This window comes from Anabrus simplex, chromosome 3 (genome assembly GCF_040414725.1).
Source record: "Anabrus simplex isolate iqAnaSimp1 chromosome 3, ASM4041472v1, whole genome shotgun sequence".
Lineage (NCBI taxonomy): Eukaryota > Metazoa > Arthropoda > Insecta > Orthoptera > Tettigoniidae > Anabrus > Anabrus simplex.
The window spans coordinates 504,678,529-504,694,160 of record NC_090267.1 but is presented as its reverse complement, the minus strand read 5'-3'; the positions used below and the strand labels follow the sequence as shown (position 1 = coordinate 504,694,160).

Below are 15,632 nucleotides of genomic sequence, written 5' to 3'. Positions count from 1 at the left end.
AACGAAGTTCACCCATCTGTTGTGAGGGCTACATTCAAAGGATTTTCTGACATGTTAACCATGACATCTTGCAATTTTTTGTCATAGTTTATTCAAGAGACTATTCAAAAGTGTTTTACGACTTGGGAGATTATAATTAGGGTTCAACATTGATAAAAATGTCAAACTACTCAGCCTCAACTATATTGAAAGGTAAAAAAATCTTTTGCGATCCATTTCAACAACTGTTCAAGTTTCTCTTTCTTAGTTTGTTGACATAGGCCTGAATGAATAGGCTTGTATTTTGTCTTGTTTCAATCTTTGTACCTTCCCTTTGCGTAATGTGCTTAACTCGAGAGTATGATCAGATGTACCTGTAGTAGTAGTAGTAGTAGTAGACAATGATGATGACAATGATGACAAAACAGCTTCCATTAGTGCCACAGATGTGGCAGCACAGGACTTGAAGCTTTAGTTGTTGCCTTTTTATCTTCTGAGTAGTGATGCACCGATATGAACCTACTTTGATAAATATCTGTTGTGGGATGTTTAAGTTTGAAATGTCTCTTCGTTGTGCCGGTTGAAGATCCCTTTGCATACAAAATGGGACATAAATTGCAATTTACTCTGTTCGGTTTTATTCTAGTAAAAAAGAAAAAAAGTCCCAATCAGGACTCCGGTGCCACATTGTGCAAAGTTTACTGTCTTTTGTACAGAATATATTACTAGGCTTCAATGAAAAACACTCTTACAAAACAGAACACATTAAGTTATTCGCATGTACCAAAGGCCAGTGGCCGGTGCAGCGGAATTCACAGAACAAGGAGGATATGACAAAAAACGGAACACTCCAGCATGTGGCGGTACACTGCCGGTATCAAGTCATCTAATAGATATAGGTGTTGATTACCATAGCTAGTAGGTGAAGGGCAGTGCATAGTGGTGCTTCTGACGGGGTAGTGAGTCACTGTCTCTGTCTCACTTGAGAATGTTTCGGAACAACTGACACTCGGTGTTCCAGAACAGTGGAACATAACTGTGCACTGGCACAGTGTGCCAAAACAGGTACATAGTGCCCAACCGTAATCCCGAAGAAGGGTCCTCGTTTGTTGGTAGAAGAGGGAAGTCTATTACACTCTGTTGTTGATCTCTCTTGTGGCTAAGTTGTCTCTGGAGACTGTTATTGCTGAGGTAGATGAAGCTGTACCTGCACTAAAACAGGTGGTGTTACTTTGATGACTGCTGGCCGGCCATCTTTGTTCACCATCACCACCACTGTTTTAGTTTTGCTGATCTTGAGGTTGAACTCCTGAAATGTGGCCTTCTGTGTTTTGAGTTTTGGCTGAACTACTACTTTTTCTCCCCAAATCATGTTCTGTCATCCATTTGTGGTAAACAGCAGTTGGGACAGTGCACTACCCTGCTAGATGCCACTCTTCTTCGTGAAACATGAGGCCCTCCTCTTCAACTTGCACACAGCTGGCACAATCCTTGTACAACGTTCTTTGAAAATCCTCTCGGCACCTTCCTCCTTCACAAGCACTGCCAGATCTCTGTTCGGGAATATCATGATCTGGTTCTTGCCTTTCTCCCAGTAGGCTACTTTGCCATCAGTTTCCTGGCACTGAAGATACGATCTATAGTTGGCCCGTTATTTGTGAATCCATACTGCTCCTCTTCCAGTTGTGGTTATATGATGCTTCGCAGCGATCTTCTCAGATGGGATACCGTGGGTGTTATTCTACCGCCTCCACCCACAGGGGGAGGGAGTCTTATCCATATCCATTGAAGACATAGGTATCACTCAGCAGCATCCAATGTCTGTCTGCACTGTGCAGACAGTGTGTGTCTCAGAAGAGCAGCTGTGCATCCCCTCCCTTACCCTACGTCTTTCCTTCCCCTCCACTCCTTGCGGTGGGGGAGTGTCCTCGTTCAAGAAACTTTTATGGGTTAAATGTTAGGTGACAAATGTATTTTGCAGTAAACTTTGTGAGAACACTGAACTTATTGTTCATGAAATATTTTCAATTAATCAAATTGCTTGTCATATGAAGGAAAGAATGCCAAAAATCATCCTTTCAAAATATGCTCAAGTTAACTCTGGACTGTTTAACACACAAAATTTATATTTATTCATTTAAATTTCTCCCTTATGCGAAAGGGAACAAACATATATAACACAATAACAGCTTTACAAAAAATAAAATACATAATGCTCCTACAATGGTAAATGTGCAACTAATTTTACATACCAATTAAAAAGTAGTACCATGCATGTTTGCTGATACACATAATGTTAATTTCTATTCTCATAATAATTCATGGTTCTGTGAGTTAAGAGTCTTGAGTTCTCTTCATCAGAAGTATTAAAAAAAAAAAAAAAAAAAAAAAACTCTCTCATTGTTTCTTAAATTGTTGTGGCAAATCACCACTTTGTCGCTTTTTAGCAGTTATGTTTTAATGATATGGTCCTTGACTTTTAACAGATCGCAAGGGAGTGGTCTTACAACAGACTGATACTGAAACACATGAGTAGCATGGCAGGATACATCTCTGCCATAATGCGCGTGCACCATTGTCTACTGTGACCGAACGGGCATCACTCCTACCCCGACTCTGCGAATTTGCACAGTGTGAAGCATTCTGGATGCTACTGGTATAACTAATCGCAAACCTCAAAATTCCTCCAAAGTGATGCACATCGAAATAAATACTCTTTAACCTAAAAAAAAGTCATAGCTTAAATACCAATAAATAACAGTGTAAATAAAGCAAAGAAAGTATGGGATCTAAGAATAAACAATGTTTAGCACACTACTGCCAACCACATGGAAAATTATGAAATTGTTCTAATTAATTCACACAGTACTGTAATTGAACTCTCAAACGACACTGAACTTAAAATGTAATTTGAAGCAGAAGGAATTGTTAATTTCTGGAAATTATCAGTGAAACTGTTTGCCTACTGGTGGCTACACAGAGTGCTTAATGCAGTGTGGAAGGACAAGGTACCTGCAGACTCGCACAGGGGTGTTGTGACATTCTTGAACAGAGGAATGATAACAGATCTGCATTTAGGGCTACTGCCCAGGTGGCAAATTCCCTATTGGTTGATTGCTAGTCTTTTCTAAAATTATTTCAAAGAAGTTTGAAATTAAATAAACATCTCTCTTGATAAACTATTCCAATCCCTAGTTCCTCTTTCTATAAACGAGTATTTGCCCGAATTTGTCCTTGATTTCCAATGTTTTCATACTATCTTTCATACTTTTAAAAACTCCACCCAACCTTCTTTAGCAACTGTCATTCCAAGAAAAAAAAAAGTAATAAAGAAAAAAAAATTGCCAACCATCGGTGGGTAACTGCAGTCCTGACTTTGTCTTTACAGAGCATCCCATCACTATGTACTTTCGGTTTTGTCCTTACCTGTGGAAATGGACAGACGTCTGACTTAAATTGATTTAGTTGCATGTGCCATCTGTGAAAGTTATTATGGAGTATCTGAAGACCGTCTTCTAGGACCCTCTTGCAATCAGCCTTTGTCCCCCTCCCCATGACATGCCAGACCTGTCACAAGTAGGTCTGCCCTGTACAGGTTGAATAAGATGGGTGTGAGAACAATCCCTGTGGTATGCCATCGTCTGACGTTCCCTAGGTCCTTCCTTTTTCAATGATAAAGATGTGGAAAAGACTATTCAATGGTATGTTGTTAATCAGTTTACTTGATATGATGTATGTCACCTGCATGTATATTAACATCAGCCCATTTTACCAGACATCATATGCTGGAATTAAGTCAATGAACACAACTCCAGTATTGAGGCGGTGTTCATATCCTGCTTCAATGTGTCATAGGTAATAAATTTCATATTATTCTGTATTGAAGAGCAATATGATGTGTAGTGAGTAAAAAGTAGGTCCTCAGCCTGCACTGTCAGACTGGCATGCACAGGGCATGGAGGATGATGATCTCTTGTTGCTAGCACCATATTCAGTTGCTCACACAGTGCTACCAACTCTCCTGTTAGTTTGCTTACTACATAATGTATTTGATTTTTTCTGGGCATAATGGGTTAGACTTTGTTTAGGTGCGTGTGTTTTAATTTATCACCATTGGTTTGCTTACAGCATAATGGGTTGGTTTCCTTTCTATAGGATTGTTTGTTGGTAATATCTACTTGTGCTGTATTCTGGGAGTAACACCATATTGAATACATTTCTGTCTGTATCAGTGGCTCTTGACATTGGTAGTATGGAATATGTTGCGCTATTTCTGATATTTTCCTATAAAGGTAATAAATGTGAACTTGCATTCGGGAGATAGTGGGTTTGAATTTCGCTGTTGGCAGCCCTGAAGATGGTTTTCTGTCCTTGCGTTGCCAAAAACCTTTGGCGTGTTAGTGTGACGTTAAACCACTATCGGTATATCAAGTAAATAATATTACATTAGTCTTGGGACAAGTTTCAGCCAAAAAAAAAAAAAAAAAAAAAAAAAAAAAACCACCAGCAGCAAGTATTTATACTCTGGATGTTAGGATGTATGACTGGGTATCATATATCTTGTTTGCAGATTTTCTGACTTGTGAGTTCCTGTTATGACCACATACATATGGCTTTGTCTTGCATTAGATGCCCAAGATATTCACTCTTTGATCAAGATATACCCTCGGTAATGATGTGACAAGTGTTGTGGTAAGAGAATATTCAAAGATTCTTAGTAACTGCCAGTTGCCCATTCATGCAGAATTCATTCACTTTGCTTGTGCTGGGTGAATTGAGTACCTCAACAGACTGACGGTTCCAAGCCTGGATAAAGGTGGAGGGTTTCTTGGTGAGTTAGCAGCTTGCTCAGGGTAAAGGATACTCGCTCATTGTGACAAGAGTATGCAAGAGAAATGGATGATTAATTTGCAGAGTTTGCTCAACAGTATTTTGTAAGGATGATAAATTAGCCTATGGATTGTAAAAAAAAAAAAAAAAAAAAAAAAAACAGTGCCAAGGATTGGCACTTGGAATGCAAGACCAGAGAACAGGAATGAACATGAAATTGTAATAGCGTTGTCATGTTCCGAAGAGACTCACCTTGAAATACAAAAGCAAAAGAATAGGGGCTTTTCTTCACAATCTCGACTTGTTGATCAAGAAGTTATTTGAAAACCAAAATATGTTGTAAACAGTTGCTCAGAACTTGAACGGGAACTGTACCATGCAAAAATAGTTAAGATTGAGTAACAGTGATTAAATATTCTTGGTAATGTTTGTTATAATAAAGTGTTTAATTATTCTGTTGTTGATGAAATGTGATCTGTACCTTAACTGTTGGACTGCTGTTCTTTGTCATTCTTATAATTGATTTGCACTGTCTGTCTTTTTCTAGGATTCTGCAGGTTACATAAGTATATGAGGTATTGTCTGAAGTAAAGGTCAGGTGAATCATTTTCTAAATTTAAAATGACAAATATATATATTTTTTAAATTTGACCAATTTTCCTTTCAAACAAGGCTTTTTTTGTTTTTCATCTTTGATGTGGACAATGATGTGTGACTTAAATCCTTACTTTGTGTTTGCATATATTAGGAAGTGTCTTCCTTCTACATAAAAGGTAGTTTCCTAGAAGATTTGTATTTATTGTTATTCTGAAATTTAAGAATTTTCTTTTCTGACTTGAGGAATTCTCTAGAGATTCTAATCTTATTTTCAGACGTGCCAACTCCCCTGATTTAAGTGGGAGACTCCCTATTTTTGGTCCTTCCTCCTGCTCTCCTGATGTCAGAGACTTATCTCCCGATTTTGAGAACTGATTTAGTATTCCTGTATTTTTTTAAAATTCCAGGTTGTTCCTCCTTTAATTGGAGAGAACTGATGTTCAGTGGGGACTGGCAAGACAGATGCAATCAGCTGGTGGTGGTCTTAAATATGACAGGATCTCTAACGTAATGCTTTTTATTTTATCATTCCACATAACAGTGCCGACTGTGAAACTATTTTTAGTATATTTACAAGGACGAAAAACTCGGTTCAGATAAAGTTTCCCGAAAATGAATTCTGGAAAAAAATTAAACTTTAAAACTTTTTCAACAATGCCAGTGCTTTGAGCATAAATCTAGTTCATAAATTTCTGAAGAGGCCTAAGGCAGTGACAATGAAGAGTCATGTGTTCTAAAGCTCAGATACATGCAACATTTCAGTACCTATAAATAAATAAATCAATCAATCAATAAAAAAATAAGAGAAATTATGTAATTGAGTAGTATAATGTTATATATTCTTCAAAGTTACGTCTTGAATGATGTGTCCTAACATGTAGAAACATGCCATAAAAGATCTAATTTTTGACTTTTGAAAGTTGGCAGGTCTGTATTTTGTTTTCCCAGTGTAGAAAAGAAAATTATTATTGCAACTGTATTTGTATTTATTCATTGTTGAAATGGTTCAGTATTCTGATAATGGTATTTTTTTCCCTTAGGATGAACCAAAGATCTTGAAACAGAAGCCTGATGCTGAAAACAGAAGAGACGCTTTTGAAATTTATATAGACAGTACAAGTGAAAATGTTCCACAAAGTGAACCAAAAATTCCATCTCCAAAAGTTGACCTTCCGGAAACAATTACTGCTCTCCATCGCCTTCCCCTTCATGATATACATGAACAAGATGACTCACTTTTTGAGGAAAATTGGGAAGGCTCACCCATGGTGGTGGATAAATCGGTTACTGAAACGGAAGTTAAACAAACGAAACGCAAAGATGTTGCTCAACAGTATTTTCAGATTGAGGAATATAGAGAAGATATCCACTTGTACTTGAAGCAAGCTGAGGTATGGTCACTTAGTCATCTTTGTAAGGAGTAGAAACATTATTACAATAATCTACAGGATGAGCCAAACATCCTACCCCCTATTTAGTTTGCAGTTACTGATATGTGTAGTAGGCTCACAGAGGAGACAAGTGATCAGATGAGGTAGAGATAACAAGTTATTCCAGAATGTCTGTGTGTATGTCATCATTTTCATTGCGGGGAGATATTTGTCTCGTAAGTGTGATGTGAAATTCTCCTCTGTATTATGGAAGTGAATTTATTTATAACTGTTAGGTTAAAATTAGTTTTCATAGACTGAAGAACCCAACAGTTCTAAGTTAAGAGTTAAAACTGGAAAGAGGTGGGTTCAGGAATCACAAATTACTGACATGATCAAATCAAATGCATTCTGAATGGATTTTTTCTGTTCATCACATGTCTGGTGTTCCCCTACAATTAAGTAATTATAACACGAAGACGGGTCTGGATTGCGGATTGGTCACTCCAAAGGTTTTTTTTTGTGTGTGTGTGTGTGTGTGTGTGTGTGTGTGTGTGTGTGTGTGTGTGTGTGTGTGTGTGTGTGTGTGTGTGTGTGTGTGTGTGTGTGTGTGTGTGTGTGTGTGTGTGTGTGTGTGTGTGTGTGTGTGTGTGTGTGTGTGTGTGTGTGTGTGTGTGTGTGTGTGTGTGTGTGTGTGTGTGTGTGTGTGTGTGTGTGTGTGTGTGTGTGTGTGTAAAACAAGGCCACATGCCCCCAGCTTATAACATAAGGTTTCTTTTCACCCTTGATATGGATAATGCTCTGCAACTTAAATCCTTCAAAAAGTTAAAGGTTTTTTTTTCAGATATACAAGACTTTTTGACAAATTATTGATTTTTATATGATAAATTTACATAATCTAAGACATGATTCCTGATTACGAGTAGGGATGGTAAAGGGGAAACAACTAAGTGGAAGGGGCCAGCTATTAGACATTAGAAAAGGAAAGGAAGGGCATGCGCAGGTATTTTTCATGTGGGAGCAAGACAGAGATAGGGAGGTCACAGTTTTGATTGGACCTGTCAAAAGGCAAAACAAATGATGATGATGATAAAGATAAATTGCCATTTTAAATATGAAATCGTGTTATGTGTTTACTTATTTGGTTGATCGAGTGCGAGGTTACGCTATGTTGCTGAGGTGACCCATAGCGAATTCCTAAACATCCATGAGATCGAAGATGTTTTTGCATTGCACTTTTTCTATTTAGGTTTGCACTTTACTTTGTGGTGTGAATAAAAGCAATTGGTAACAAGGGTGTAGCGTTGCCATTATGGTGTTTGTACTGTGAACAGTAAATTAAACTTAAAAATTGTATGAAACTTGTCATCTTTGATAATCAGTAGCAAGGCTGCATCTGACATCAAATCTAATCATCAAATTACAGTAGGCGCTCGCTAATCAGACGTTCATTAGTCTGACATTTCCAGTAATCGGGAGTTTTGAATGCTTTTAGTGTGGGAATGGTCAGCTTTATAGTTGGACGGTTTTGGTGGTGGGCGACTGCTCCGTAATCGGACAAAAGCAAGTTTATTGCACTCCACCCCTACTACTCCTGTTGCTTGGTGCCACTACAGATAGCTTATTATTAGGCAGTGTCGGTCAGTCTTAGCGAAGTGTAGCACCATAACCTTAATGCATGTGTACTTAACTGTTAAGCGATTGTTACAGTTTAGTTCTGTCTCTTTAGTTTTAAAGGAAGTTTACGTAAATAAAAGTACAATAATCTACAGTTAAAGTAGATTTTTGTGAAATGTCAACGGTCAAACGGAAACATGAGAGACTAACACTGAGTGTTAAAATGGAGATTTTAAGAAAGTTGTCAAGGGAGAGAAGGTTGCTAACATAGCTCGAACACATAATATTCTGCGCACTACCATCTACTCGATCAAGAGTAGCAGAGAGAATATTGAGATGTTTATAAAAGATGCTGAAGGCAAACTGTGAAAGCAGGTGAATTTTCTGAGATGGAAGAAGCACTTTACTCTTGGTTTATAAAAGGATGTGTTCACCACACCCCCATTAATGTTGAATTGTTAAAAGAAAAATCTAATTTTTTGTAACAAAATGTATAGAAAAGATTTTAAAGCAAGTGATGGTTGGTTTGGAAAATTTAAAGTGCGGTATGGTATTTGTCTGTTGACTGTGACCGGAGAAATATTGTCTAGTGACGATGCAGCTGTAGAACCGTTTATTAAAATTTTTCTAGAGCATGTAGATGACGGGTGACCAGGTGTACAATGCAGATGAAAGTGGATTGTTTTGGAAATTGTTGCCACAAAAAAAAGTTATGTTCATCAAAATGAAGCTTGTGCACCTGGTTTCAAAGTTCCAAAAGACCAAATAATCAATTTACCCTGCTCAGATGCCACTGGAACACACAAATTGAAACTTCCTTCATAAGGCTAAGAATCTGCAGTCATTTAAAAATGTAAATTTGCCTGGCACTTATAAAGGTCAAAATAAGGCATGGATGATAAAAGAAATCTTCCATGAATGGTTCCATACTGATTTTGTACCGCAAGTACGCTCGTTTCTCAAAAAAATAAATTTACCTGAAAAGGCGCTACTCGTCGATAATGCACCAGGACATGGACCAAATGATGTGTTAATGTCAAACATTAGGGCTCTTTTCATGCCTCCAAACTGCACTCCCCTGTTACAACCAATGGACCAAAACAGTTGAAATGGTGAAAAAGAGGTAAAAAAAGAAAAAACTTTTGCTTGAGGCTTTTAGCTGTAATATCACTGTGACTTTGAAATCTATCAACTTGACTCACTGTTTATGGTTGCAGCAGCCTGGGATACTGTACCTCCATCAGCAATAAGATCGTCATGGAAGAAGTTGTGGCCTTCACTGGACTCAGCTGAAGAAGGGCAAGATTCTTTTGATCCAGAATATTTAATGCCATTAGCAGACCTGCTAGTCAGCAGTAAAGCAGGCCCAAGGCACTGAGCTTCGAGTCGACATTCAAGATAGGTGTGGTGAAAATATTGACTTTCAGGAGGCAATAACTGATGAAATTATAGCAGAGCTAGATTCATCAAACTGAGAAGAAGCTGAAGACTCATTCGAGGTGTTACAAGGACAACTGTAAAAACTGAAAATGCGTTCTCTGCCATTGAAACGTGTATCAAATGGGGAGAAGAAAACTCCACAGCAACCAGCACTTTTAACTGCATTAGGAAAGTTGAAGAGTGATGTACTTGTGAAAATGTATAAAAGGAAGAAACAATCTACTATAGATAAGGTTTTTTTTTTTTTCATTTACAGTAAAATTTAAACATGTTGAGAACAGAACATACTAATAATACATATTATTTTACCGAGCTCGATAGCTGAAGTCGCTTAAGTGCGACCAGTGTCCAGTATTCGGGAGATGGTAGGTTCGAACCCCACTGTCGGAAGCCCTGAAAATGGTTTTCCGTGGTTTCCCATTTTCACACCAGGCAAATGCTGGGGCTGTACCTTAATTAATGCCACGGCTGCTTCCTTCCCACTCCTAGCCCTTCCCTGTCCCATCGTCTCCATAAGACCTATCTGTGTCGGTGCGACGTAAAACAACTAACAAAAATATTATTTTACTTAATTTTAAATATAGTTTTTCAATAAATGTTACCCTACTTTATATTAAACTCTATAGCCTAATCAATTTGTGTGTTTTTAAATTTTCCAATAGTCGGACCCTTCCAGTAATCGGACAACTTAATGGTTTAAGACATGTCTGATTAGCGAGCGCCTACTGTATGCAGTTTTTCCTTCAAAACTTTCCAGCTGCTTATCTCGAAAGTAACATGTTTTCAAGGAAATAATTTATGGGAGATGTTTGAGGGGGAAAACAATGATTTTAGCTACATTTTATTTAATAAAGGTTTTCAAGGTTACTTCAACAGAGGTGCCAACTATTACGGATTGTCCGTAATGATTACGGATTTCACTTCGCGATAAACATCTATATCATACGGCATTATGGTCGAGGGGGAAATTATTACGGAAAAGCAACATTTTCACGATAAAAATTAATTTCTGCGAAAAAAGGAAAGAAGTAAAAGAATGTTCAATCCCTTAGAGAATTACTGGTCAACCCTCCTCGTTTCATTGTAAGTTGGCAACTAAACATATTAGGCAGTTATTTGGTCGTCACTTCGCGAGCGTTGTGAAATCACGCCCAGCTACATAGATATATGCTACTCTCTTAGCTAGAATGACGCGGGAATGACGTATCAAGTCGGCCGTGAGGTAGGCTCTACTCCTTGCTCTGCTGTTCTCCAGTGCACGGTTTGTTGTGTGCGTAGAACGAGTGGTATATTTAGCGCATTTCAATTCTAATTATCCTAGACGTTGATTCGAAAAGTAGTGATAGGTTTTGTGAAATGAAGCAGAGCAATTGTCAAATTGCATCTTCTAAGAAGACAGCAGTGTTACAGAAATATCGAGACGGTTACACAAAGGAATGGCCGTGCTTACTTGCCTCACGTGTTAGTGAAAACCACGTGTTCTGCAGTGTGTGTTCGTGTGATTTCTCTGTGGCTCACGGTGGATGAATGATTGCAGAAGACACATAGAATCCAAGAAACATCACACATACGGTGAATCAAAATTACGAAAGCAGTCTGTTTCATTGTTGTTCGTAAAAAGTAATGAAACTGCGGTGACAAATGCCGAATTATTGTTCACATTTCTTTTGGAGCATAATATTCCGTTATCAGATTCAGATCACGCTGGAAATTTGTTTAGATTAATGTTCCCCGACTCTAAGTTATCTCAGAAATATGGTTGTGCAAGAACTAAAACCTCTGCTTTGGTTCAATACACGGCATCTGAGGCAAAAAAGGAAATACGTGAACTTTTGCAAATAACGCCTTTTTCTTTGGCTACTGATGGTAGTGCGGATTCAAATGCAGTTAAACTTGATCCTATAGTTGTATCTTTCTTTAATGCTCAGAGAGGCCAAATATCAACTCATCTATTGTCATTGTTAGAGAGTACCGACAATACAGGTGAGAGAATTTTCTGTTATTAATAATGAATTGTCTTTTTTAGGCATTCCATGGGAAAATTGCATTTCTTTTTCATCTGACAATGCATACTTAATGATAGATACGAATAAAGGTGTTGCCAAATTTGTGAAGGACAGGCATTCTTCTGTTTATGTCCCGGATTGTTCACGTCATCTCATACATCTGTGCACTAAATGCAGCAGCCCAATTGCCAGTCAATGTAGAGACCTTTTTGGTTCAGTTATATTACTGTCTTGAAAAGAGTTCTAAAAGGCAAGACACGTTGAAAGTTTATTAGGCTGTTTGTGGCACAGAGGGTCACAAAATTTTGAAATATGTTAGCACCCATTGGCTCTCGCTTCTTCAGTCCATTGATAGAGTTCTTAAGTAGTGGGAAGCTTTGACACACATGTTTTGTAGTGAGACCCACCATAAAAATGAGACCACCAGGCAGTTGGAAACTGTGAAATCTTTCATACAAGACCCACACACAACTGTTTTGCTACTTTCTTCAGAGTTCACTTCCTCTTTCTAACTCTGTGAATATATTTCTGCAACAAGATGCTCCAGCCATACATCATCTTAGGAGGAAACTTACTGGTCTTTTAACTGACCAATTGGTCAGACGTGTTCAGCCATGTTCTCTTCAGTTAGAATCTACCTCCCTTTTGAGTGTTGAATTCAAGAGGAGGAAATACCAGAAAGCCAATGAGGACTTGGGAATTGGAGCAAAAGCTAGGGCATACTTGAAAGATAATGATTGTGATGAACACATGTTTTATAATTCTGTCAGAGAGTTTTATATGGCAGCTTGCAGTTACATTATCAGGAAATTTCCCCTTGATGATGAATTTCTTCATGCCGAAGTTGTAGACATCTCTCTCAGAATTAAGGTTTCCTATTCATCTCTTGAATATTTTGTTCGAAGATTCCCAACTTTGGTCAAGGAAAGTGAACATGACAAACTTGAAGATGAATTTGCAGTTTACCAGTGTGATACTTTCCCTGAATACATTGTACATGGACCTAACATTGATGTGAATTGGGGCAACACTGAAGAGCTTAAAAATGAAAGTGGACAAATTAATTATAAAACCTTAAGTAATGTTGTATTTGCAGTACTAAGTGTACCTCATAGTAACTCTCCCACAGAAAGAGTTTTCAGTGTAAGGAAAAATCAGACAGAATTCAGGCCTACGTTAAGTACATCTACACTGGAATCGCTTATGGTTCTGAAGACGAAAATGTCATCTCAGGGGGAAGTATGTTTCAAGAAAACCTACACCGAAAAGCAGCTGCTGGGTGCGAAACAAGCTCCAAAGAATTTTTTATCGCAGAACAGGTAATGAGCAAATTTTATTGTGTAATATGATATACTTTAGAATAGATTGCTGTAGGAAAGAGCAAACGGGGTGCTTTGTATTAAACTCGTAAGCATTTTGCCGGGGGGGGGGGGGGGTTAAAATGGGATTACTGATAACCCACTTCAAAGGTTGGCACCTCTGCTTCAAGATCAACTTTTTTAACAGAAACCCCCATTTTTGTTATCAGATTCTGTGTTTTTGCACAAAAATAAACTTGAAAAATGTAAAAATAAAAATTATTGGAGATGTATTTGACCGAGGAGTCCAATTTTGGCAGATACAATCGTGTCAGAGGGACTAAGAGAATGCTCTGAATGATTATGAAATATTTGTTTTTGTAATGGGTACACATTTATTTTTATTTTTTTTGCTTTACATCGCACTGATCCAGACAGGTCTGATGGTGACGATGGGATAGGAATGGGAAGGAAACGGCCGTGGCCTTAATTAAGGTACAGCCCCAGCATTTGCCTGGTGTGAAAATGGGAAACCACGGAAAACCATCTTCAGGGCTGGCAACAGTTGGATTCGAATCCACTATCTCCTGATTACTGGATACCGGCCGCAATTAAGCGACTGCAGCTATCGAGCTCAGACATTACCTTTAACGGTTCTGTAAATCAAATTGTAGGTACTGGAATGATGATTGAATAAGTGTCCTTGTTCTGAGGTGGTTCAGCCCATTTCAGACACTCATTCGAGGTGAGCTGCATGAACCATTTTAATAACATATCAGCCCGCCTGCCTTTCTTAAATCTCTGGCAGTGCTGGGAAGGAAACCAGCTGATAGCACTAACAGTTATGCTACGGAGGTGGACCATTTCAACAATGCTATGTATCTAGAAATGTTAATGTTATTAATCCTTTCATTTCATGAAGAAATTTAAAAATCAGCAAGATTGAGAACGGTAAGAGTTGCTTTAAATGAAAACTTTCTTGCATTCCAGCATGATGCAGCGCTATCACATTATGCCCAGAATGTTTGATGGTGGCTTAGTAATAAATTTCTCTAATACACGATTGGTAGAAAGGGGAATACTGAAGATCCCCTGATTTAAGCCCTTTAGATTTCTTTCTATGAAGGCACCTAAAATAAGACATTTTTAATACACAATCTGCTGTTCTGAGAAAGGATAACAGCTTCACGAAGTACACATAAAATAAATACAAAAATTTTTAATCCACCTTCTCAATACTTGACAATCATGTGATGGTTACAAAAACATTACAATGGGCTATTACAAGGTACTAGTTTCGGTCCTATAAGGACCATCATCAGCCTAGCCAAGATATACAAGTGTACTAGCTGATGTACCCGTACTTCGCTACGGGATTGTCATAAAGACTGTTTTTGTGGTTTTCCTACCTGAAGGTGTCAAAAGGAATGTAGTGATTAAAAGCAATATTATATAAAATACCCGATCAAATTAATAAACCACACATTTTCTCACTTTTAACCAACAGTACTGTACCGTACCCAGGGGTAAATACCCTCTAGGACGATGCCTCCATTCCTGTATGAACATCCGACTAACTCAGGGTTGGGCAGAGTGTGGGTTGGTTGTCGATTGGGTCAGGATAAAAAGTCGAAGTTCTACTCTAAATAGCAATCAATAACAGGAAATGGAGGTATAACACGAATGAGAAACAATCATAAGGGGTAAGATGGATTTATTAATAAATATCCCCGATCATATCACATGAAAACAATAAAATCAAGAAAAATAATAATTTGTAAAAAAATAAACTCAAAGTATTGAAATAAGTCGAAATTAAAAACGTTAATTGAATGATTATACAAATTTGACATTAAAAAAACAAGTTCAACAAAGAACATTTATATAAATCAAGACTGAGTTTCTTCTTATAGTCCAATGTTTATGTTGTATGGCAACAAGTGTACGCAAACACTGCCATGTGGTATTTCCGTATGGAGTTTCACACTATCGCAACCCAACGATACGGTTTCAGAGTTAATCCCGAGAGTCGTCAAACTATTTCCGTAAAATAAAAGTTACATTATAAGAAAAATTACGACGGAAAGAAAAATAATTAAGACGCAATGGACGCTAGGTAAGTTATGCAAAATACTAGGGGCAAATCCTACACTATATTTACAGCAATTCAAATAATCAAACTAAACATATATATACATCGGATATCGAATAAAGTCTTAAATGCTACACTGCTTCTAATGTGAATCCCGGTTCACTACAAAAAATCTAGACAGAACTAGATAAACCAACAATACTTCAGCACTCAGGCTGTTCCCTTTAAAAACGAGACAAGGTATACAATCACAAATAATAATGTAAAACATCATCCTGTAAGGGAAAAACATATAAATAACTCTTGATATCATGAAGAAAGCAATGGGCAACATTGCCTCCTTCTGCTGCGTTTGAGCGCTCAACAGCGCGGTCATCCGTCATGTACTTCCGGGTAGATTACG

General features: G+C 37.8%; 1 protein-coding gene across 1 annotated transcript in view; it reads left to right on the top strand.

The window, feature by feature from the left end:
• The window catches only part of CycA (cyclin A), a 214,866-nt gene that overhangs the window by 22,415 nt on the left and 176,819 nt on the right, over positions 1-15,632 (top strand). The window contains exon 3 of the mRNA XM_067143668.2: positions 6,447-6,797. Coding sequence (XP_066999769.1) covers positions 6,447-6,797 — 351 coding nt within the window. The remainder of the gene's footprint in view (positions 1-6,446; positions 6,798-15,632) is intronic.